The sequence below is a fragment of the Caretta caretta genome, chromosome 2 (genome assembly GCF_965140235.1).
Source record: "Caretta caretta isolate rCarCar2 chromosome 2, rCarCar1.hap1, whole genome shotgun sequence".
NCBI lineage: Eukaryota > Metazoa > Chordata > Testudines > Cheloniidae > Caretta > Caretta caretta.
This window is the reverse complement of record NC_134207.1, coordinates 179,478,806-179,501,351: the sequence shown is the minus strand read 5'-3', so window position 1 is coordinate 179,501,351 and position 22,546 is coordinate 179,478,806. Positions and strand designations below refer to the sequence as shown.

The 22,546-nt window shown below is 40.9% G+C and overlaps 1 protein-coding gene across 2 annotated transcripts in view; it reads left to right on the top strand.

Annotated features, from left to right (window-relative positions):
• The window catches only part of EPDR1 (ependymin related 1), a 60,959-nt gene extending 38,957 nt beyond the window's left edge, over positions 1-22,002 (top strand). Inside the window, exon 3 of one of the 2 annotated variants that reach the window (XM_048839185.2) lies at positions 21,167-22,002. In XM_048839185.2, coding sequence (XP_048695142.1) covers positions 21,167-21,273 — 107 coding nt within the window. In that variant the 3' untranslated portion in view covers positions 21,274-22,002. Of the gene's footprint in view, positions 1-2,606; positions 4,626-21,166 lie in introns of those variants that run through there. The other variant, XM_048839184.2, reaches the window with a different exon arrangement.
• The last annotated feature ends 544 nt before the right edge of the window (positions 22,003-22,546 follow it).

Here is a 22,546-nt window from a genome sequence, read left to right as displayed (position 1 = left end):
TTTAAAAAAGGTTGGTGAATCAATGAAGCCCTTCTGGATGGCGGAAGCTGTAGAGAGAGAAATTCTTGCATCAGCAGTGGCAAGATTACATGAATTGACAAAGGGAAAACTAGTGGTGGAGGACCAGAGAGAGAGAGGAGGTCTGAGACTTAGGCTGGACTAAGTCCATGATGTATTCTCCGTCTCAGGATACAAATTTTGTGCTCTTGACTTGTACCTTGCAGTGGAGAATAGGGTCCAAGGAGTGCAGGATTTGAACAGGATTTCAAATGAATGGTGAGCTAGGGGAGATGCTTAGGGAGGTGGAAGTTGCACTAATGAAGGTATGGGTAAAGATTTCCACAATGGGGGCAGGCAAGGGGAAGGCTTATATGGGCAATGCTGTGGAGAAGATGATGGGCAGATTTGCAGACAAAGAGTTGTGGGAGAAGTAAAATTTTAGGGATTAGGATGGTGCCAAGGATTTACAGGGAGATGGGAGGAATGAGTCAAGGAAAGAGGTAGAGGAGTTCGAGCTGTGTTTGGGAATGCTTCTTCTTTTCCAGGATGAACACTTCTGTGTTTGAGATAGTTAACTAGAAGAAGATTAAAAGAAGCCATATATATTTTCATTAAAGATGTGACAAAAGGCAAAATATGTACAGCTGAAGTTCATCAGTATAAAATTCACAGTTAGGAATTAAGATAACTAAAAGGAATGAAGGTAGAAGGTTGTGGGTCTCCACAGAGGAGGAGTCTTGGTGTAGAGAAGGAATTCCCACCAAAACAGAGAATGAGCGACTTCATAGGTAAGAGGAAATCAGATATCCTACATAGCTATGGAAACTGAGTATTGCATAGTGTCAAAGGTGGCTCTGAGGCCCAGTAGTATGAGACTGGAGAAAGAGCCTTCAGTAGCAGAAGGAAGAAATACATTTGGCAATGTGTTAACTACAGAAAGAGATATGTTTTCAAGTTATGGTGACCATCAAGGATACTCAGACCTCTTCAACTACCTCGGAATACCTGTGGGATGCAGTGTTTGATGTTTACTCGAAATGTGGGACCCAAAACATTTTTCATGCAGGAAACACAAAATGCTGTGGAGTTCCTCCCTTTAGTGTAAATAACTCCTTCTAAAACTTCAATTTCATGGTTCTTTATTTGTGAGGTAAATAATTTTTGAGAATAAAAAGGAGATGATGTAAATTTGTGTGGAACGTACGTAAATTTAGGATTAAAATAAGTGATGTCCCTCCAAGTGAGGGGCATGTGGGAGCTATGAGAGAGTCAGATGGAGAGGTGAGAGAAACCTACTTTCTTGATTACGTGGATGAGAAATTGATATTTATAGGTGGAGCTGCAGATTTGCCAACGCACTTTTTGATCAAAACTCATTTGTAAATTTAGTAAAAGTCACAGGTTTAGGGGAAACCGGTTTGTAAAGTCATGGATATGAAATTTCAACTATACCTCTTTAAATACAATATACATAAATGCCTCCTTCTTCACTGCCCTCACCGCAATGGGGGGCGGGAAGAGGCATTGACCTTGTAGCAGTTCCCTCTGCCTCGGCACAGCAGCCCTAATCCCACACAGGGAAGGCCCTGGAGGAGAGGGCTGGAGAGCAAGCCCATCCCACACTCACTTCACAGCAGCAGCTCCTGTCCCATAGGACTGGGCCTGGCTCCCCACACTGGGTGTTGCCAGCTGGCATGCAGGTCACAGTGCAACTCACTCAAATTTGGCCTGGCCACCAATCCATCATGATGTGAGGGAGCCAGGGCCAGTCTTGCAGGACAGGAGCTGTCACCATGGGATGAGTATGGGGTGGGCTTGCTCTCCAACCCCTTCCACTGGGGCCTCGCCTCTCTACCAGGTTGGCGACCACCTAGGTGCTTCCCACAACCCACTGATGGGTCATGACCCAGGGTCTGGAATATAACTGCTTTATTAAAATGATGGGCACAAAGAAAAATCTCAGACAAACAAAAGTCAGAGCATCCATGACATTTTTACCACCCTGACAAACTTACCGCCCTACTTATAGGTCAACACTTGTTTTAGGTGAATATAAAGGCAAAGGAAGCATTATGTCAGAAAGGTCCAAAGAACTGAGAGAGTGAGTTGAGGAAGGAAAAGAAATGGAAGAGAGTGGGGGGTTAGGGAGGCAGTATTGGCACGAATTAGGGCAATATTAGATCGAAAAAGGGAAGTCTGCAGACATGATTCTCTGATCAGAACAATTTCCTGGTAATTAGGGATTAACTCCTATTGGATTAACCCAATCCTAAATTGATTGATGCTGTCCATTAGAGTAGCAGATATCAGTCCAGCTCATGACTTGCTTAAGATATATATACAGCATACAGAGTTTTCAAAAACTGCTCCATAAATTAATATTCAGCTCATGACTAAACATTTTATCTTGAAACAGCATGCCAAACATTTTTCTTTTCATTTCTCCATTAAGGCTGGGATTTTCAACGTTCTAGGTGTCCAAAATTCCTGGAAAGTTGTCACTGAAGTCAGGAAAATATGCAAATGTTCTTTTGTCTCTTTAATAACAACTTTAAAATAATTCATGCTTGTCCCATAAAATAGTCACATTTTGTGCTTCATTATAGTTGAGTCCTGGGTTGGCGTTTACACAGTCAAAGACTGTTACCCAGTGCAGGAAACCTACACCAAGAACTACAGCGTGACAACCTCCACCCGCTTTTTTGATCTACAGCTGGGTATTACTGACCCCTCTGTGTTTACCCCACCCAGCACCTGCCAGGACGCCCAGCCAATAAAGATGAAAGATGAATGCTGATTATGAACAACGGGTTGCCACATGCAAACAATAACATGGAGGATAATTATTAATAATCAGCAACTGACATGTAACCTGTTTTTTGCTCTTTTTGGAATAGTGAGTTTTCATTTGAAAGAGAACACAATATTTAATTGAACAGGACGGTAAGATGTGTAACAGAAAGGATATCTTTATGTCAGTGTTTCACTAAATTAAACTCTGTTCAACGATGCACTTGGTGTGTTTGTTACTGAAAAAGTAATGTTTATAGGATCTGTAGTTAGCTGTGAATATTTTTTGAAAGTTTCATTATTTAATATTTTAAAATGCCAACACAAAAGTATATTGTGCTCCTATTAACATAAAAGAAAAGTTGTTTGGAGGGTTTTATGGAGTTGGTAAAATATATTCTGCTTAAGAGCTTAACTGTAACCATAAAATGGCATAGCTTAAGACGACTACATCAGAGTGATTAAATGCATTCTCTTGGTTTTTTTATCCTTGCTCTTCAAAAAGATGTCAGTCAAGTGTACAGGGGTTTGAGGTTGTTGGTTTTTTTGCAAAGAAACCAGAGTAACTATTCATATAATACGATGTGACTGATGTAATACTTTAATGGGTGGAAAATAAAAAATTAAGCCAAAGTTTTCTTACATTTACTAATCCTTCAGTGAAGCCTTTCTGATTAGACATTTTTCTGTTTTATTCATTTCTAATTAATGCTTTGTCAAGGCATTTTTGCTTTTAACCTATGCAAGGAAATTAACAGATACTGCATGCTGAATTGCTATAATTGTCTGTAACTCCTATTTTCAGAAGTCTTTCTTTTTTTCAGAGAGTATGAAAGGCCTTTACAATTTCAGGTAGAAGTAAAAAGCACCTGCTCCTGTCACCTAACTAGTCAAAGCTATATTAATGCACATACAGCTCCTCACATTGCAATTCAAATGAAAAACCTAAATGTGTGACAAAAGGGAAAATGGTATTTTAAAGGCCTTTTGCGCGGTATGATTACAATGCACTATGAGCGAAACACGAATGACAATCCTGCTTTTGTTTGCACACATTCCTTTGATCCCTGAACATGTTCATTGTTAAATCAGCATTCCAAAACATTATCATCCACACATAGCTATTTGCTGGTGGAAGGAATGAGAGCTTAGTTATAAAGAAAGAGAAAAACCAAAAAGCCACAGGTAATGTACATTTTTAGCAGTACTAGCTTTTATCACTTAGACACTGTAGCACATTATGTATTTTCCTTTCAGAGCTGGAGTCATGAAGGAATTTTCTTTAGTGGAGCTCTTCCTGCAAGTATACATGTGAACTAGCTGAAATATAACTAATTAATGATATTTTCCCAAACATTAAAGTTTATGGAGATGTGCTAGTGGAAATAGAATTGGATTTCCTATCAATTTAGTATGCATTTAGTCTATGTGATTCCTCTGTAATTTTGTGACAACTTAAATACTAATTGCATATTGTTTTCATTAGGGCTTCTTGCTGAAAGCTGGAAAATATAATAAACTTGGCTAGCAAACATGGAACTGTGATTCCACATCATTAGGCTTTGTTGTGGTTTGACAGATAACTATGTAATCTCTCTGCATGTGGGTGTAATACCGTGTCTATAATTATATTGGTTCTAACAATAATATTAGATGGTCTTTTAATATTCATTTGCAGATGTCTGTAACACAAAGTGCTTTTAAAAATTTTGCAGTGATATCCAAGTTAATTTTCAATGGCAAAATATATACGGTTTAAAACAATGCTGTTTTTGAATTTTTGAGTTCTGCCCTATATATTCAATAAAGGGACCTGTTAAAGAAAGAACAAAGAACCTTGGATTTGTTTTCTCATTGTTCTAAACGAGTGTGTCATTAACCAAAAAGTTTGCTTAGTTTGTTATCATAGTCTTCAACAGAGGCCCTTAGCATTGCTTATTGGCTCTCTTACACCACTCTGGCAGTGTTAAGTACTTTGTAGTGGGAGTAAATTACATTTATGCCCACTTTAAGGTCCATTCCCACTGCCTGACTGATGTAAAGGGGCTTTCGTGTAAATGAAACTGTGGGACAGTAATTTCTTCACAACAACTATCCTGGGTGTAATACAGTAATCAAACATTTTCTTTTCCCATTAAAATCAATGAGGGCTTCATGATAGGGAGCTTTTGTGAAAATCAGGCCATTTATTTAGGTGCCTTAATATAGATGTGAAGGTAAAATTTGTAGAAGAGCCTAAGCGAATTAAGAGCCTAAGTGGCTAAAAAGCCTAAGTCCAATTGTCATTCAGTTAGGCACTTTTGAAAATTTTACCCACTGAAATTAAGTAGTAACAAACTAATTGTCAGTGGGACTTAGGCTCGTAAGTCACTTAGGTGTTATTAAAATTTTTACCTCAGATGCCTAAATTTAGGCTCCAATTTCTGAGAAACTTGACCCAAAGTCCACATTTAGGCACCTCACTAGTCTCATTTGCAGAGTTCCTGAACATCCCCAATTCCATTTGATGTAATGCTTACACAATTGTTGTTTATATGAAATCGTAGTTTCTCTTGCGAGGTTTGGATGGAAACTGCACTGCTACCGAACTTGGGATTGATCTAAAACTGGCCGCAAAATTCTAGCGCTTGGTGATTAACTTGCGTTCACTGTGTGGCATTTTTGTTTCTCCGCTTGGTGGAAAAATATTTGTACCCTTGTTTTGCGTAGGTGTAGCCATCAGAATGCGTTGAACTTTAAAGGGGGAAAAGACAATTTGTACTAGTGGACTGGAATGCAGTACTACAAAAAGATTGTTTCACTAAAATTAACCTTGACATTGGGTTGTGATTCTCCTCCCGGATTTGTCCCATTGGAACTCCATTGTAAATGGGACTAGCTAGCCACTCATGAATTAAACTGCAGAGCAATACCAGCAAGCTCTCTAGTTCCAGACTTTCCCCCAGAAATGTGTATCTTGTGCTGTCCAACACTGCTGAACAATGCAAGCTCATATAAAGTCTGTCATTTCATTAATGGAAAATGATATGCAGCAGCCTTGTTATCCCCAATTGAGTTTCCTATACACTTTAATCCACACTAGTTAAGATAAAACAATAAGATAGGTTTATTAACTACAGAAAGAAAAGAAAGTTTTTAAGTGGCTACAGGTAATGAGGCATAAAAGTTAGGATTGGTTGCAAAAGAAATAAGATAAAACACACACTAACTGCTTAACAAACTAAGTGAACTTAAAAGCAAAAGGTTTTTCCTCACCATAAACTTAGAGCAGTCTGTACTAATTGAAAAGTCTCTGCTCTCCCCATTCAGTTCTTTACATGTCACTGATGTCATGAGCAGAGATGAAGAAGGAGACGAGTGAGGTCAAGTGTTTTTCTCCTCTTTCTAATTCAATTTCTTGAGCTAGAAATATCTTTGCTGAGTCATGGTGGCCAAACAGTCTCTTGTGGACATGAGGTTTGAACTGTCCTTGTGATGAAATGTAAATTTCTTGTTCACGCCTTTCCCCTGCCAGAAAATGGCTGCTTAACTAAGTGATAGCCCACTTGACTTTGTTAATATCTATTTTGGGGTGCGAGCATGTCTTTGTCTCCAAGAACTGGTTTAGGCCTGCCTTTCTAGCTCTGGAACATGTTATGGCAATGTTATACAGTAGAAAAATTTATAACTTTACATACAATGTTGATACACATATTTTACCGGGACAATAATGTTCAGCAGATTATGAGTTTTCAAATGATACTTCACAAAGCATGCTTTGTACAAAATTTATCATGGTCTTGTAAAAAGGGTGAACATACAAAAAAGTGGGGTGAAAAGAAATGCTATTATCCCCATGTTACAAGATGGAGTAGCAAAGTACAGGTCTGTCTGTGCTTTGCTACACCATCTTGTAACATGGGGATAATAACATTTCTTTTCACCCCACTTTTTTTTTGTCTGTCTTATTTATGTAGCTTATAAACTCTATGGAGTAGGGACTGTCAGGGTCTTCCTCCTGCTGCACACACACAAAAAATGTATGCTTTATACAGGGCTGGCCTTACCAAGAGGTGAACTGAGGCAGCCACCTCAGGTGCCAGACCGTGGGGGGGGGGGGGGCACTAGGACCCAGAGTTTCAAAGTTTTGGCCCAAGCAAGGGGGAATGGGGGCGTCATTTGAGCTCTCCGCCTCAGGTGCCAAAATGCTGTGGGCCAGCCCCGACTTTATACATGTATTTCTACTACACCCATATGTGCTAGCTGAGTACACTGATTGTGAATCATGACCTCTCCAAAGGCCAGTTAGTGTTAACTGAGCTCACCTCAGGCTCAAGTCAAGCCAGGCAAACGTGGCTAAGCTGGAAAAAGAAAAGAAAAGCTCACTGGATTCACATGCCATAGGTTTTTCACAAGCTTGACCGCTCTAGCAAACAAACAGTTCTGATGTTCTCGAAACGGCACCAGTTCAGTTGTCATTTTTTACATTGCAATCCACGTCACTAAGGGAGGTTTGAATTTTGTCCTCGCCAATAAAACAATCCTTCACTCAGAGTTACAAACTCAGTATTATTTTCAGTGAAAGAAGTGTTCTCTCAGTAGGCAGACAAGTTCATTTCAGTGCTGGTTTCTGTTCTTGTATTGGACAGGATGGGGGCATGTAGCTAGAGGCAGATTGTGCTACTCTCTGTGCAACCAGGGACTGCTGGGAGGCAATCTGTGATACCCCTTTAAGGGTACAGGACAATTTTTTCCCCCAGCTCACCCCAACACACAGAGCCAACCAACTTGCTACAGCTAGTTCCCTCCCCCTTTCCAGTGACTTGCTGCTCGGGTGAGCAACTGAGTCGCATCTCCTGCACTCCTCCAAGCACAGGGACACCAATTCTGGGGGACCTTTATGTGGGTTAGGCAAGTGTAGAGAGGCTCCTGACTGCACAGCTGCATTCCAGGGAGCCATCGGCTAGTCATAAATCGAAATCGAAATTGAAAGCGGTAAGAGATAGTGTAATACATAAATCATCCAAGCCCTAAATGCCTCAATAATAATTTCTTGGCCTGCTGTGTACTTCTGGCCAGCATCATGAGTCAGCTTTCGGTTGTCTTTCTTGGGCCAGGGACCTGTGTTGGAGAACTCTCTCCCACATGTGATACTTCATGGGTTGCTTCTCGGGCCTGGTTATTGAATCAGGGTTACCCCTGACTCTTTTTGGACCCTCTCCTTTGTTTTGATTTCCTTTTTGGTATCTTAACTCCTTGTCTTTCCTGGTTTTCGTTTTAATAAAGAGTTGCTGTCTTTTGTTTGGTGGGTGGTTTGCCTTAATGACACAGGGCTTGCTCTTTGCCATTTCCTTTTCGGCTGGTTGGTGGTCTTTTCCTGTGGTTCTTATTTATTTAATACTGTAATATTGTTAATTTACTGTACTGTCACTGTGTGCATATTCACACAGTGGGCACCTTCTACATGCATTCAATTAACTAAGTACATTTAACTGTGGCTCTGGGTGCTCAGATATTAGTGATGACAAGTATGGCATAAATACCAAGATACGGTAGGTTACTTTAAAGGGAAAAATTACAGTTTTACAAAAGGACATACATTTCTTAAAACTAAATCAACCCTTTTCACAAAGGATTATTTATGTTTCACACGTGTTCCTTAGCACATAAAGATGGTTCTCTCAACAGAAGGGCATTGTCTTTCAGTGACATCTGCTCTCTATCCACACGCATGTCTATGCACCTCATTTTGCTGCTGTCAGGCAAAACACACCATCATTGTTCCAGGCACGTCATGAAGTTCCATTGTGATTCCTGTGGAATGGCAGAACAGGAACAGAAGTAGTGGCAACTCAGAAGCTGGACCAGAAGCATAGCTATGAAGGGTTGAATAGGAGTTATGCATTGCCCATGGGCAGATGAATAAACCATTCTGTTCCCATGAAAGCTAATTGGATTTATGCTGACACAACCAAGGGACAATATACTCCCGACTGATAGGAAATATATGCTGACAAAAAACTTATGTCGAGAAACATTTTTAAATGTTTTTTTTCTTTTAAAACTATACAGTCAACTTATGAACAGCCACGACTTGGGGTTTCTACCCATAAATATGAGGGTAGTGATTAAAAAAAAACAAAAAACTCTTCTAATACCATGTGGAAGGAGAGATAAGCAAGGTTCTATTGTATATCATCTGTGCGCTAGTAAAATGCTTGCTAATGTTATCAGTATAGAAGCCTGTTCATACCATTGCAGCCATGCATCTCAGTCTGTGATCCCACAAGTACAGCTGGCTGGAAAAATGGGGGTTTCCACCCAGAAAATGTGAATGAAAATATTTTTGGTTTTCATTGTAATAGCAGAAAATTTTGATTTTTCAATTAAAAACAAAACAAAACCAAAATCTGCACCCAAAGAATAAATAAATAAATTAAATAAAATCAGCCAAAACCTGCCAAAAACCTAAAAAAGATTTTGCTTTCCGACCAAAAAAAATTCAGTTTGGGGGTTTTTTTGGTTTTCTAATGAAACACTTCCCAGAATTTTTGTCAATTTTGTATTTAAAGGGTATGGGTAATAAAGTAACATCCCACGCTCACTTCAGAGACGCTCACAATTCGGGAGGAGCAAACTCATTTTGCCTAATTCCCAACCTACTCAGACATTCTGAGTTGTAATTTTCATCTCAGCCTTGGACATTAAGTGGGCCATGCTCTGTTTAGGAGAGGACCTTTGAAAGGAGCAGAGAGAGGAAACAGCGCACCGAGAAAGAACAGGGTGAAAAGTGGAGCAGAGAGTGGACAGAATGAGAGTGCCCTGTAAGGAGATTGAAAAAGGGAGCAATATGAGAGAGAAAATTCGAATGAAGGAAGAGATACCTAATACACCCCAGAGGACTGGCTCCTTGGCCCCTTCTTTGATTGCTTTGTGAGATGGAGGGGCAACTTTGCCCTGCTCTCCTCAGCTGTGGCAAGTGGAGCTCCGGTGCAGATGACGATCTAGTCCAGAGTCTACAATACACTGTACACAGGCAGCTCGCCCATGCCTGTGCAATTGCTAAACAGAGCCTAGGCTGCCCTTTAACTTTAAAAAAAATATCGACTCTTTCTTGGAAAAGCACACATCTGGATTTAAAGTAAGAGTGTCTTGAGAACACCACAAACCCCCAAAGGATATTGCAGATTCACAAAATATCAAACACCACAAGGTGCGCTCATCCCTACGTACAAAACGCTTCCTGCCGCTCACTAAGGGTATGTCAACACTGCTAAGGAGCTGTTTAATTATGGAGTAGATATTTGGGCTCCAGTTGCAGCCTGGGCTCTGGGACCCAGGGTCCTAAAGCCTGGGCTCCAGCCCAAACTCAGATGTCTACACTTCAGTTAAACAGCCCCTTAGTCCGAGCTCTTTAGTCTGAGTCAGCTGGCACGGTCAGCCACAGGCTTTTAATTGCAGTGTAGACATAACCTGATAGACCCCGGGCCTGTGGAGATTGGTGTTAAACCTTTAACCCAGGGCTTTAGTATGGCTCAAGTGGTGCATGGGGCTTTGTGTGGGCTCTGCTATAGGGTGAATTTGACCTTTTGGGCTTGATTCTGAGACGTGCCAACTACTTGCACTCCCAATGAAATAGGTAGGTAGGTAAGTAGATAGGTAGATATTATTGGAAAGCAAAATCCTACCCAGTTAGTGGAAATTAACAGTCATCATGTATGACCCCGTCTTTTTCTTTCCAAGAAAAGCTTTCTTAACTGAGCTGTTGAAGTTGGAAATTAAATGCTCTTTACTTCTTTCCATGTAATTTCCATCTTGTGCTCTTTCTTTTCTAGCACACTGCCAAAACTATATTGCCCTTAGGATTATTTTTTTTCCAGTGATTTTACTTTTACAGATGTGAATGAAAAGGACAAATGGGCCTAACAGGAAATGTTCTGAGAAATAATCACAGGGAGTAGTCTAAAAAGAAACAAGGCATGATGATACGTTCGCATGTACCTGCTGCCTTTCCTACCACGTGAACCACTTGAGCTGGAATTGCAAAACAGGCAAATGAGAAAATTAAGCCACAGAAAACAAAGAAGTATGATACTTCAGAGATTGCTGGTAATATTGTATATATTATACAGTACTTGCATGACATCAAAAGTGTTGCTCAGAAATGAACTTACCCTCTCTGGAGGTTCTCTTTAAGAGCAGTAGTAAATGTGAATAATATCTTAACAGCAAGTTGCATCTCATCCAGCCAAAAACACCACACAAGGTTGGCCAAAGACAATACATTTTGTAAAGCTTCCTGCAAATATTCTTCTTTATTTCCATGGCAGCTGCTGGAAGCATTGGCTCTTAAAGGGCTTTGAGATGCATATAATAGGTACCAAGTGTTTGGTCAGGTGTTTCAAACCATGTAAAGAACTTAGGTCCACCTGTTTCACAATATCTTTGTAGAAGTCCTGTGCTCATTGGTAAACAGCACTTATTTTATACTGAAAAATGTCACACTAAAATGTTCCATTGACTAATATTAGTTCACACAAAAATTTGGGGGACAAGTTGTAAACCCAAGACCTGGCCATTAATGAACTTTTGACATTTTTATTTAGAAGAAAATCGAGTAGCACCTGTGTCCCCCAAAAGTTTTCCATCTACATTGGCTATTAGCTAAGACCTTTCCGTTTGGATGTGGACTTCATTGCAGTTATGTAGCTGTCAGGGTTCCCTCCCCACTCTGAACTCTAGGGTACAGATGTGGGAACCCGCATGAAAGACCCCCTAAGCTTATTTCTAACAACTGAGGTTAAAACTTCCCCAAGGCACAAATTCTTTGCCCTTGGACGGTACGCTGCTACCACCAAGTGATTTAACAAAGAATCAGGGAAAGGACCAATTGGAGTTCCTATTCCCCCAAAATATCCCCCCCAAGCCCTTACACTCCCTTTCCTGGGGAGGCTAGAGAATAATATCCTAACCAATTGGTTACAAAGTGATCACAGACCCAACCCCCTGGGTCTTAGGACAATAGAGAAACCAGTCAGGTTCTTAAAAGGAGGATTTTATTTTTTTTAAAAAAAGGTAAAAATCACCTTTGTAAAATCAGGATGGAAAATAACTTACAGGGTAACAAAAGATTCAAAAACACAGCAGAACTTCCTCTAGGCTTAGTTTCAAAGTTACAAAAAACAGGAATAACCCTCCCCCCAGCAAAGGAAAAATTCACAAGCAGAACAAAAGATAATCTAACACGCCTTGCCTGGCTTTTACTTACAATTTTTGTAATATGAGAGACTTTTAGGATGGTTTATAGGAGGAGTTTTCTGACCTGATGCTTCTCTGCTTCCCAAGAGAACGCACACAATAAAGCCTTCCGTGTCCTGCCCCCCCTCCTCCCCCAAGATTTGAAAGTATCTTCTTTTCTCATTGGTCCTTTTGGTCAGGTGCCAACCAGGTTGTTTAAGCTTCTTAACCCCTTACAGGTAAGGAGGAATTCTAGGCTACCCTTAGCTTTATGGTTAGACCTGGCCATTAATGATCTTTTGACATTTTTATTTAGAAGAAAATCTAGTAGCACCTGTGTTCCCCAAACATTTTCCATCTACATTGGCTATTAGATAAGACCTTTCCATTTGGATGTGGACTTCATTGCAGTTATGTAGCACTTTTCACTTCCAGACTAGCTTACTATGATGTACGCTACAGACAGTACGAGTCTATAGCTGAAGATAATGTAGAAATTGTACCTAGTTGAGAATAGTTCAGCAGCCCATTTGCTTTGTGGAGCTCTTCACTAAGAGTAAATTGTACTTGGTTTCTATAATCTGCAATGGCTACCAGTATAACTCAAACGTAAGTTTTGGCCTATAAAACTGTATAGCTTATTTCCTCACCACCTAAAAGACTGTGTTGTTCCTTGGTGATACCATCACAGTTGTAATTAGCTTGAGTACTTGAACTAACAGCAACCTGGTGGCAGGACATTTTTAGGGAGGGAATTTGACTCTGGCTTTACTCACCCGGCTGACGTATCAGAGCCAGATTTGTTGACTTCATGGCACATTGCTTGGCCCATGTTTACTCAGGCTTCTTAACTGATGGGATATAGGACGGGTTGCGTTTCTTTTATTTATGTGGACAGAGTTTGGTGGTCTTCTGCTAGCATTGCATCAATTTTCCAAATCACTGTTTAACTATTGTTTTAATTATTAGGCATCCACTAAGAGATGGTTTTATTTGCAAATTTATTAACTGAAATAAATTAAGAGTCACAGTATCAAGACACTTGATCCAGATATCCTGGCCAAATTCTAGCACAGGTAATTACATCATACCTACCTAAATTCCCCCTGCGGTTTCAATCGGACAAAGAAAGAATGGGGTAATTATGATTTATGCTGCAATTCTTGAACCAGACTATTATTTAGTGTTGCTATATATTTTTAAACATTGGTTGCCTTTCACTGCGGGGTAGACAGACCAACTGAAAGATCGTGTAGATGAAAGGTGCTAGATAATGTATTTTTATTGTTATCATCATCATCAACCACCTTGTCTTCATTAAACAACTGAAGTGTTTATGAAAAGTACTATATGTTCAGAGCCCTGGATACCGAAATCCTCTACTGACATCCTCTGTCAAGCGCTTCAGGATTTACTGATGAAAAGCTCTGGAGAAGAGCTCACTAGTACTATTATTACTTATTCACAGGACAGTACAGCACAGGCAGCATTAGTGCAAACTCCTCCACGCTACCCCACCAATGTGTCTCAACCCTGACAACTACTTCATTATCCATGCCCATTTAGTCCTTTGGCCCTTTAACTCAAGTGCCAAAATGGAGGCCCAGTTACCACCAGCTGTGATTATATTTTTCTGTGATGTGGACATATGTCTTTAAGTAGCTAGACTGACAACACTAACTCATTTTACATAGCCTATCACACAGTCATCAGATACTCACAACTGCTGGTTGCTATTAACTTGAGCTAGATGCGAACTGGTAATATATGGGTGAAAGCCTCCATATCTCATTACCAGTCCCTTGTATTCCAGTCTTCATATGTAAATCATAAGATCACATCTAGTATAACATACAGCTCAAGTTTATGAATGGCATTTTTAATCTCTTTTTTTTTAACCCAGACTACAGTGAATTGTCATTTTTAGATATGATCGCAAGTTAAAGAAGGGGCTGTCTGTCCTCTCTAAGAGAGATGTTCCAGGTGAGCACCAGAAATGGACTTCCTGGCCTTCACATGTTGTGACCCGGAGTTCTCTCAACACCTCCAGCATCTCAGTGAGGGATACCAAGTGAAGCTCTAACACAGGGCCGGCTGCAGGGCTGGGCAATCATGGCAGTTGACCTGGATGTTAACTTCTAGGGCCGCCAAATCAGCATGTGGGAAATCATCACCTCATTCAGCTGTTTTGGTTTGGTTTTTTGCTCGGCAAAAAACATTTTCCACCTAGGGCCAGCCCTTCTCTAACAAAGTTTTCACTTACATCCCATAACCTTACTCTTTTTACACAGAAGCAGATAGTTTGCCCCTCACCCAATCAATGTTATTAACAAAATAACACAACATTTCTGCACAGTAGGAGGGCCTCACGATACTTGCTGAGCAAAGGCAATCTGAATTAACCAGACTATGTATGATCTGGAGCCAATCTACTCTCTGAATTTTTGTGGAAACGGTGGTAGAGGAAAATGAAACCTCTTCCTTGCTTCTCACACAGTCACAGCATAAAAAATCTACACACACACACACATACATACATATATGTTATAAACATATTTATTTACAAAATGTGAGTATGCATATGAATTTTGGCATACAAGAATGATGAGACAAGACGGGTACCTCACCTACCACTTCCAGTTGCCTATTTAGGTTATTTGCAGCTATAAGTTCTAAATCATTCGGAAATGAAAGGTGTGCTGTGGGTTTATATAGGTTCTGAACTTCTTCCCACAAAGTGAGGTAGAGAAATAACTCTCCAAGGGGAAAGTCACAAATGAAAGTTACACATGGTTGGGGATACATTTTCTATCTCATACAAACACGCATCATGCCTGTTTAATAAAGGATTTGTGCAGTTTGGAAAAGGTGATCTAACGCCTATAGAAGAAATGGGCTATTTTTACAGTTTGGAACAGTTGCAGTTTACCTCACCAAAATCATGGGCATTAATTCAATGGTTCAAGGTTTCAAAATTGCCAGAGTCTCAACCACAGGGCTCTCAGTTCCATTCATATTTTTAAAAAAACCAGATACTAATTCTACATACAGTCTGCTAGCACTGGCCATCCCAACCTGAATGAGCAAAGTACAGCAACCATGTTAATGATTACCTTACATTAACTGCATTTGAATATAGCTTCCTATCTCAGGTCAAAAAGATGCTACCTCTTGGACATTCCTGCTCAAATAGACTAAAGTCCTCTGGAGCAAACAGCACCCCACTGTACTGAGCTCTATACATTTCTCTGTGTCTGTGGATGGCTTCCGGGAGCCAGGTGTTACTGACCTTGCTGACTCTACCCCCATGATCTGGGCTCTACCTGAGGTGTTTGCCTGTGTGGCCACACAGTCTTGCCTGCTGGCCCAGTGCTGTCCTCAGCAAGTGCGGCTCAGCAGAGCCTGTGTATCCGCAGAGCAAGAACACTAATCTGAGGTCTCTGCTGCAGTCTCAGACCAAAGAGGTGCCAAGGAAGCCCAGATCAGCGGGACAGCTCCCCCTCTGCATAAAACTTCAAACGTGGTAGGGCAGAACCCTCCGTCTCTCAGCCTGATCTGAGAGAGGGAGGAAGATGAAGATAGAGACAGTGGATATGAACTGGCCAGCAAGAATATTACACTTGAAATTAGAATACTGTTTCTAACCATCGTAGTGAAGTTCTAGAACAGCCTTCCAAGGGCAGTGGTGAGGGCAAAAAACCTAACTGGATTCAAGATTGAGCTTGATAAGTTTATAGAGGGGACGGTATGATGAAACTGCCTACAATGGCATGTAGCCAATCTGCAACTGCTAGTAGCAAATATCATCAATGGCCGGTGATAGGACACTAGATGGGGAGGGCTCTGAGCTACTACAGAGAAGTCTTTCCCAGGTGTCTGGCTGGTGGGTCATGCTGATGTGCTTAGGGTCCAACTGTATCTTTGGGGTCAGGAAGGAATTTCCCCCCTTGATTTGGGGACAAAAACCCAAACTTTTGGAGACAGGACACCAGTTGGGTTACTAGTTTAAGTTACTACAAATAATTATTTTCCAGGTACCTGCCTGGCAGGCCTTGCCCACGTGCTCAGGGTCTAAGGATCACCACATTTGGGGTCATGAAGGAATTTCCCCCCAGGATTGGCAGAGACCTGGGGGGTTTTCACCTTCCTCTGCAGGATGGGGCATGGGTCACTTGCAGGTTTAAATTAAATGGTGGATTCACAGTAACCTGAAATCTTTAAATCATGATTTGGAGACTTCAGTAACTCAGCCAGAGGTTAGGGGTCCATTACTGGAGTGGTTGGGCAAAGTTCTGCGGCTGGGGATGTGCAGGAGATAAGATTAGATGGTCATGATGGCCCTTCTGGCCTTAAAGTCTCTGAGGGTATGTCTACACTTAGAGTTTTTGTGCTGTAAGTTTCACTGGTGATAGGGAACCGGTAAAAGTAAAGCGCTGGTTTGTGTACTCACTCAATTCCTCAGGCGTCAGAGAGTGTTTAGGCTACTAGCACTTCCATTGCTGATGAGAGCAGCGCTGTAGGGCAGCTATCCCACAGTGCAGCTCTCTCGATAGATCTTGGGCGGGGGGTGAGCGGAAGGCATTCTGGGTCCCTGCTCAGTGCCCCGTGCTGCCCTGCTTCATGTTTCAGCAGCCCCATTACTTCCTGGTTTCTTCCTTGGCATTTTTTTTAAAACCTCCTGCTGTCTGGCTGCTTTCCCCGCCACATCTCCAAACAAAGGGAAAGGGAGCATCAAACTTCCCGGGGCTTACAGGGGGAGGGGCGGACGTCCGAGCATCAGAGCAGCAGAGATGCGGGCCAGAGTGGTCGCTTTTGGAACGGTGGGATATCTTTCAGCGGCCAAAGAGTGTTTATGCTGGTGCAAAGTGTCTTCACTTTCAGTGCAAAAAGTGCGAAAAGAACAGCAGTAAGAGCTGTACGCCTCTCGTGAAGGTGGTTTTCTTTTTAATAAGTGTAGACGCTCCTGTGGTTTTAGCACAAAAAAGGGACTTTGTATGCTTTAAATGGTAAGTGTTGACATACCCTCTGTCTGTGACTTAATCTCCTAGGTTTGAAGTAGTGGGGAGCAAGAATTCTGGCATAGCTCCCTCTCTTCAGGGTTTGTCTGTGTGAAAATCCCCCAAGGGCTGAGGGGAGGAGTGTGTGTGCACAAATAAACATAGAAATTACATGACACTCGTTGCACTATTTTAGCACAGTAAAATCCAGGATTTCTATATGTCATAATGCAAACATATGTAAGGTTCTGATCTTGTACTAGGTTAGCAGTTGGATGAGCTGTGATTTTACACCTTTTCAAACAAAAAAGTATTATTGTCACATTCACATATAATAGCTTTGAAAATATAACATGGCATACTCCACCTCCAGGTTTTCTTCTGAGCATTGTCCATGTTGATCCCTACTCTTCTGAGGAGCGTGCACCGTTGGTTTCAAGTCGGAGTTCAAGAATGCAGCGTTAACACTCAGCGAACCCTTGGTGCCTTCTTATCAGCAAAAGCTAAAAGAGCTAGAGCTGATTAAAACAGTGTAGGGGAACAAATCTTGGAATTATTTTTTAAACTTGAATGAAAACTCTTTTTAGGAAAATAAACAACAAATTTGTGAAACTTTTGACTAACTCAAGGAAGAACCTTCTTTTATGCGTTGGTCAGCTATTAGCTAGTTTGTTCCTATTTTAGTGGTTGTTAGGATTTGTCGTCTTAATATTGGTTATGTATTGGTATCATTGCCTAGTCTGTGGGTTGAACGGGTTCCCCTATCTGGTTCAAAGCAGGCGGAGTTCAGCTAGCAGCCATTCTTTTGGCTCCAGCCAGTCCTATTTAGGCTGTTACATATGGCAGAATGCAGTAAGGAACTGTAGTTGAAATACAGTACATTATATATTGGAAAGATACTGTTTACAGACTGGTAGGCTCAGTCTCTGCAGTGCTTGGGTGAAGGCCACCCACCAACATATATCTCCTGTTGTTGGAGAAATCCTTACAGGCTCATCTGTCTGTAACTGTAGAGCACAGCTGGGTTTCACAAGAGCTGTTTTGGACACCAACTCTGCAGTTACTTACTGGTCAAATGACAGAATTTAAGAGATTCATAGATCGTTATTCTCTGTGTAATCTCAATGTCAAAAGAGGATAAGGTTCTTCCTCAGGGGTATGGAAGTCATGGCTTTCTTCACCTACATGGCATTGTTTGCCATACTTTAAAGTAAATCTTTTCAAGCTTGATTAAGGATCGTGTACAGTCCTCTGCATGACAGCATGGAGTCTCTGTGATCGTACCTCAGAAGATTCAGGACCTTACTTGTGTGCATAAAGCTCAAGAATACCTGCAAGGGAGTACTATTCATCTCTTCTTCTTCATCATCAGCTGTGATACGAATAGATACTTCCAACATAGCTTTCTGGAGACCTCAGCAATTGTATGACCCAGGGTCTCTACAAACCCAAAGAACTAATGCTTCACATAAATGTCTTGGGAGCTGAGGACAATTTCATTGACTTTCAACGCTCTCTTCCCTCATATCAAGAGAGGTCTTTGCAGACAAATCCATGGTGAAATCTTTTGTATTATGTTAACCAACAGGAGAAAGTCAATCTCAACCATTCTGTAGGGGGATATCAGGTACCAGGAATAATGTAGTCAGCTTCAAATCATTTCTCTGGCTCTTCATTTTCACAACAAGGATGACATGCTGGCAGACAATTCATTCTGGAAATATAATACCCAGCGTGAGGGGCCTTCAAGGACTTCCTGCTCCAAATATGGGCATGAAAGAGGCTATGAAATAGGACCATGAAAGAGAATATAAGGTACCTTCAGTTCTGCTCCTGATATGGCAGAGATCTGTTCTCCCTAATGCTTCCTTCTGAACCAGAGTCAAGAATTTTGCCTTCCCTACAACGCTTCTTTTAGGGTCATCACGAGGACCAACAGGACAAAGTTCAGGTGACGTAAAATAGCTCCATTTTTGGGCACTTCAGTTTTGATTCTCAGATCTCCTTTCCTCAGAATTGGAACCTCCAGCAATACTTTCAATTCTGCCAGATCCATTACAACAAGAGCAGGCATATATTCTCCACCCAGATCTGAAATCACTGAGACTAGTATATTGATACTGGCTCATTGATCAGTTCAGATTATGACTATTCCCTGAAAATTCAACAAATATCTCTGGAGGGCTTGAAGACTCCAACAACAAGGACCACTGGAATTCTGAGAAGGTAAGGGGCCCATTGGCTTCACAATTTTTAAAATTTGGACTTTTTGTTAGCTCTCAAACAATCCAGGTTATCTCAGTGCCATCACAGTCCATCTGCCAGCCATATCAGTTTATCATCCTCTTGTACAAAGTTCTTCATTCTGCATACATCCTACTTCTGACTTCCAATCACAGTTGCCAACTTTCACACATTAAATCAGCACCCTGACTTTCACAATAAACCAAAAATCAAGCTAATCCCATTTCAAAACAAGGCCAAAACAAGTTAGTCCCTAAGAACCCCAACACTGTATGTGACTAGATCCCCCTGGCATACAGTCTGGGATTGTGGTGGGCCCGCTGTGCACCCCTGACTCTATCCCTCCCTTGGCCCCACTTGCCCCTGCTTTCTGGGAGCCGATCAAAAAAAAAGAAGCAACAATCTACAACAAGCAACAAGCCACAAGCCAAACAAGCAACAAGCTACAAGCCAAAAACTGACGAACAAGTAACTCGCAAGCTAATTAAGCCAAAAACAGGCCCAATTTCTGTGTTTTTTTCATGGGTTTGTCATGTCTCCTTCCAATCCCAGTCCTCATATTGATTCTTTTTGGTGCCTTGGGCAAGTCTCCTAATTTCACTGCTTCTGTTTTTCCATTTAGCATGGGGATAATAAGACTTACATCTTACTTCACAAGCATACTGTGAAAACTCATTAGCTTAGGTTATTTAAATGCTTTGAAGATTCAATATGCAAATAAGTGCTAAGTATGAAGGTATTAATCATTGTAATTATTATGCTTCTATATGTATGACTGTTATCAAAAAGCATGATCATCTTATATATAATGAACGTAATGCCACATTTGAAAATGTTGCAACCACTATACTTTTGTTGGCTATAATAAACCTCTCCTAGCCTCATTCTGTAGTTTCCATTTCAATAGGATGCTTTGTTTTAACCTAGCATTTTAGAAAGTCTGACATCTGCTCATGAAGCTAATTTCTATCTTAGTGTTTCCTTGTAATGAATCCTGGAACGAATATCAGCTAGTGTAACATTTTGTATCACCATAAACACCATTTAAAATGCACTTGTTATAGAAGGCTTTATATTTGAACTGCTGCTGCTCACGTAGGGGTCTTCCTTAGTTAAACACTTCATGTCCCAAAGAGAAGTCTCTGCAGATGGTGTGAGCTCATTCCCATTCCATGTTTGGGTTTGGTGTTGTTTCCACAGGATCTAAAGATGAACTGATGTTAAGAAGCAAGTGTAATGCTAAAACCTTTGGAAGTTGAAAAGGAAGATTTTTGTGATAGCTATAAATCTTCCAGAGACATTCTGAAATTATAAATAGCTGCCTTGGCTGCATTTGGTGCTAGTAGGAAATTAAGCACTAATTAGTTCAGCTAATTTCAATTTTTAAGGTAAACAAGAATGGGTTTATTTTTTCAGTAAGGGTCTGGATGAATCACAACAGTCAGGAAACCTAACAGAACTTGGGCCAGATGGTGTGAATTGGTGTAGCTCCCCTAAATCCAGGAGAACGACACCGATTTACATAGGGTAAGGATCTGATCCCTCATCTATAATTTGCCGTTTGTAAAAATCCATCCCTACCATTAATGGGAGCAAAAGATCTAAAAGAACTGGTAGGTCAACCAGGATCCTCCCATGCAGTGTAAGCTAAGGTGTTCCAGCCAGTCTAATTTTAACTGACCCACAAAATGATGCCTCAGTCACTCCCCTTTTGAGACAATACCATAGTCTAATAGGTCTCACTGTTCTGTCAGTGTAACTACCCCCCAAAGTGCCAGTGACTCTACAGAGGAAGATGCAGGAAGATACCTCATAATTTCTAATAACACCTCTCTGGTGTCATGGAAGCTGAACATTTTAGGATAACTTGTGGATGAGAGTGTTCTTGAATTTACTGTCATTTCTTTTTCACCTTGCAGGGCACAGCAGGTATCAGAATTCTCCAAGGCTGTATAAGCATACGCCACTGAAGAGTTGGAGGCAAACATACTGGCGTACTACAGAGGCAGCACTTCTATTCTTGTAATTAATTAACTCTTAGCATGGGGATGTTGTGAATTCAGTATTATAGAAAGCTTGCAGGCAGTACCAACTAATGGTGACACATTTTACTTTTACCAGTGAATAGTGTCACTTTTTCAAGTGACAGCTCTAGTGAAATGCGAAATGCAAGCAAATAGCAACATTTCCATAGTGCAATCACAGCATTCTAGAAGGCTGAGTAACAATATTTTCTATGTTTCCATTTTGCTTAACATTTAACTTTCTTTTAGTTGTTGTCATAAATATAAAGGGAAGGGTAAACACCTTTAAAATCCCTCCTGGCCAGAGGAAAAACCCTTTCACCTGTAAAGGGTTAAGAAGCTAGGATAACCTCGCTGGCACCTGACCAAAATGACCAATGAGGAGACAAGATACTTTCAAAGCTGGAGGGGGGAGAAACAAAGGCTCTCTCTGTCTGTGTGTTGCCTTTGCCGGGACCAGAGCAGGAATGCAGGTCAGAACTCCTGTAAAGGGTTAATAAGCAATCTAGTTAGATATGCATTAGATTCTGTTTTGTTTAAATGGCTGATAAAATAAACTGTGCTGAATAGAATGTATATTCCTGTTTTTTCATCTTTTTGTAACTTAAGGTTTTGCCTAGAAGGATTCTCTATGTTTTGAATCTGATTACCCTGTAAAGTATTTACCATCCTGATTTTACAGAGGTGATTCTTTTATTTTTTTTCTTCAATTAAAATTCTTCTTTTAAGAATCTGTTTGCATTTTCATTGTTCTTAAGATCCAAGGGTTTGGGTCTGTGTTCACCTATGCAAATTGGCGAGGATTTTTATCAAGCCTTCCCCAGGAAAGGGGGTGTAGAGTTTGGGGAGGATTTTGGGGGGAAAGACGTTTCCAAGCAGGCTCTTTCCCGGTTATATATCTGTTAGACTCTTGGTGGTGGCAGCAATAAGGTCCAAGGGCAAAAGGTAAAATAGTTTGTTCCTTGGGGAAGTTTTAACCTAAGCTGGTAAAAGTAAGCTTAGGGAGTTTTCATGCAGGTCCCCACATCTGTACCCTAGAGTTCAGAGTGGGGAAGGAACCTTGACAGTTGTGCTTGGCGTTTCCTGTTAATTATCATTACTAGTCATTAGTATTGTGGTAGTGTCTTGAAGTCCCAGCCACGCACCATTGTTCTAGGCTCTGTGCACACATATATTAATAAAAGACAGTCCCTTCCTCCAAACAGCTGACAATCTAACCTGTTTGTTTTTCTGAGTTAGTGTATATTCACATATGTATGTATATTGGGGTGATCC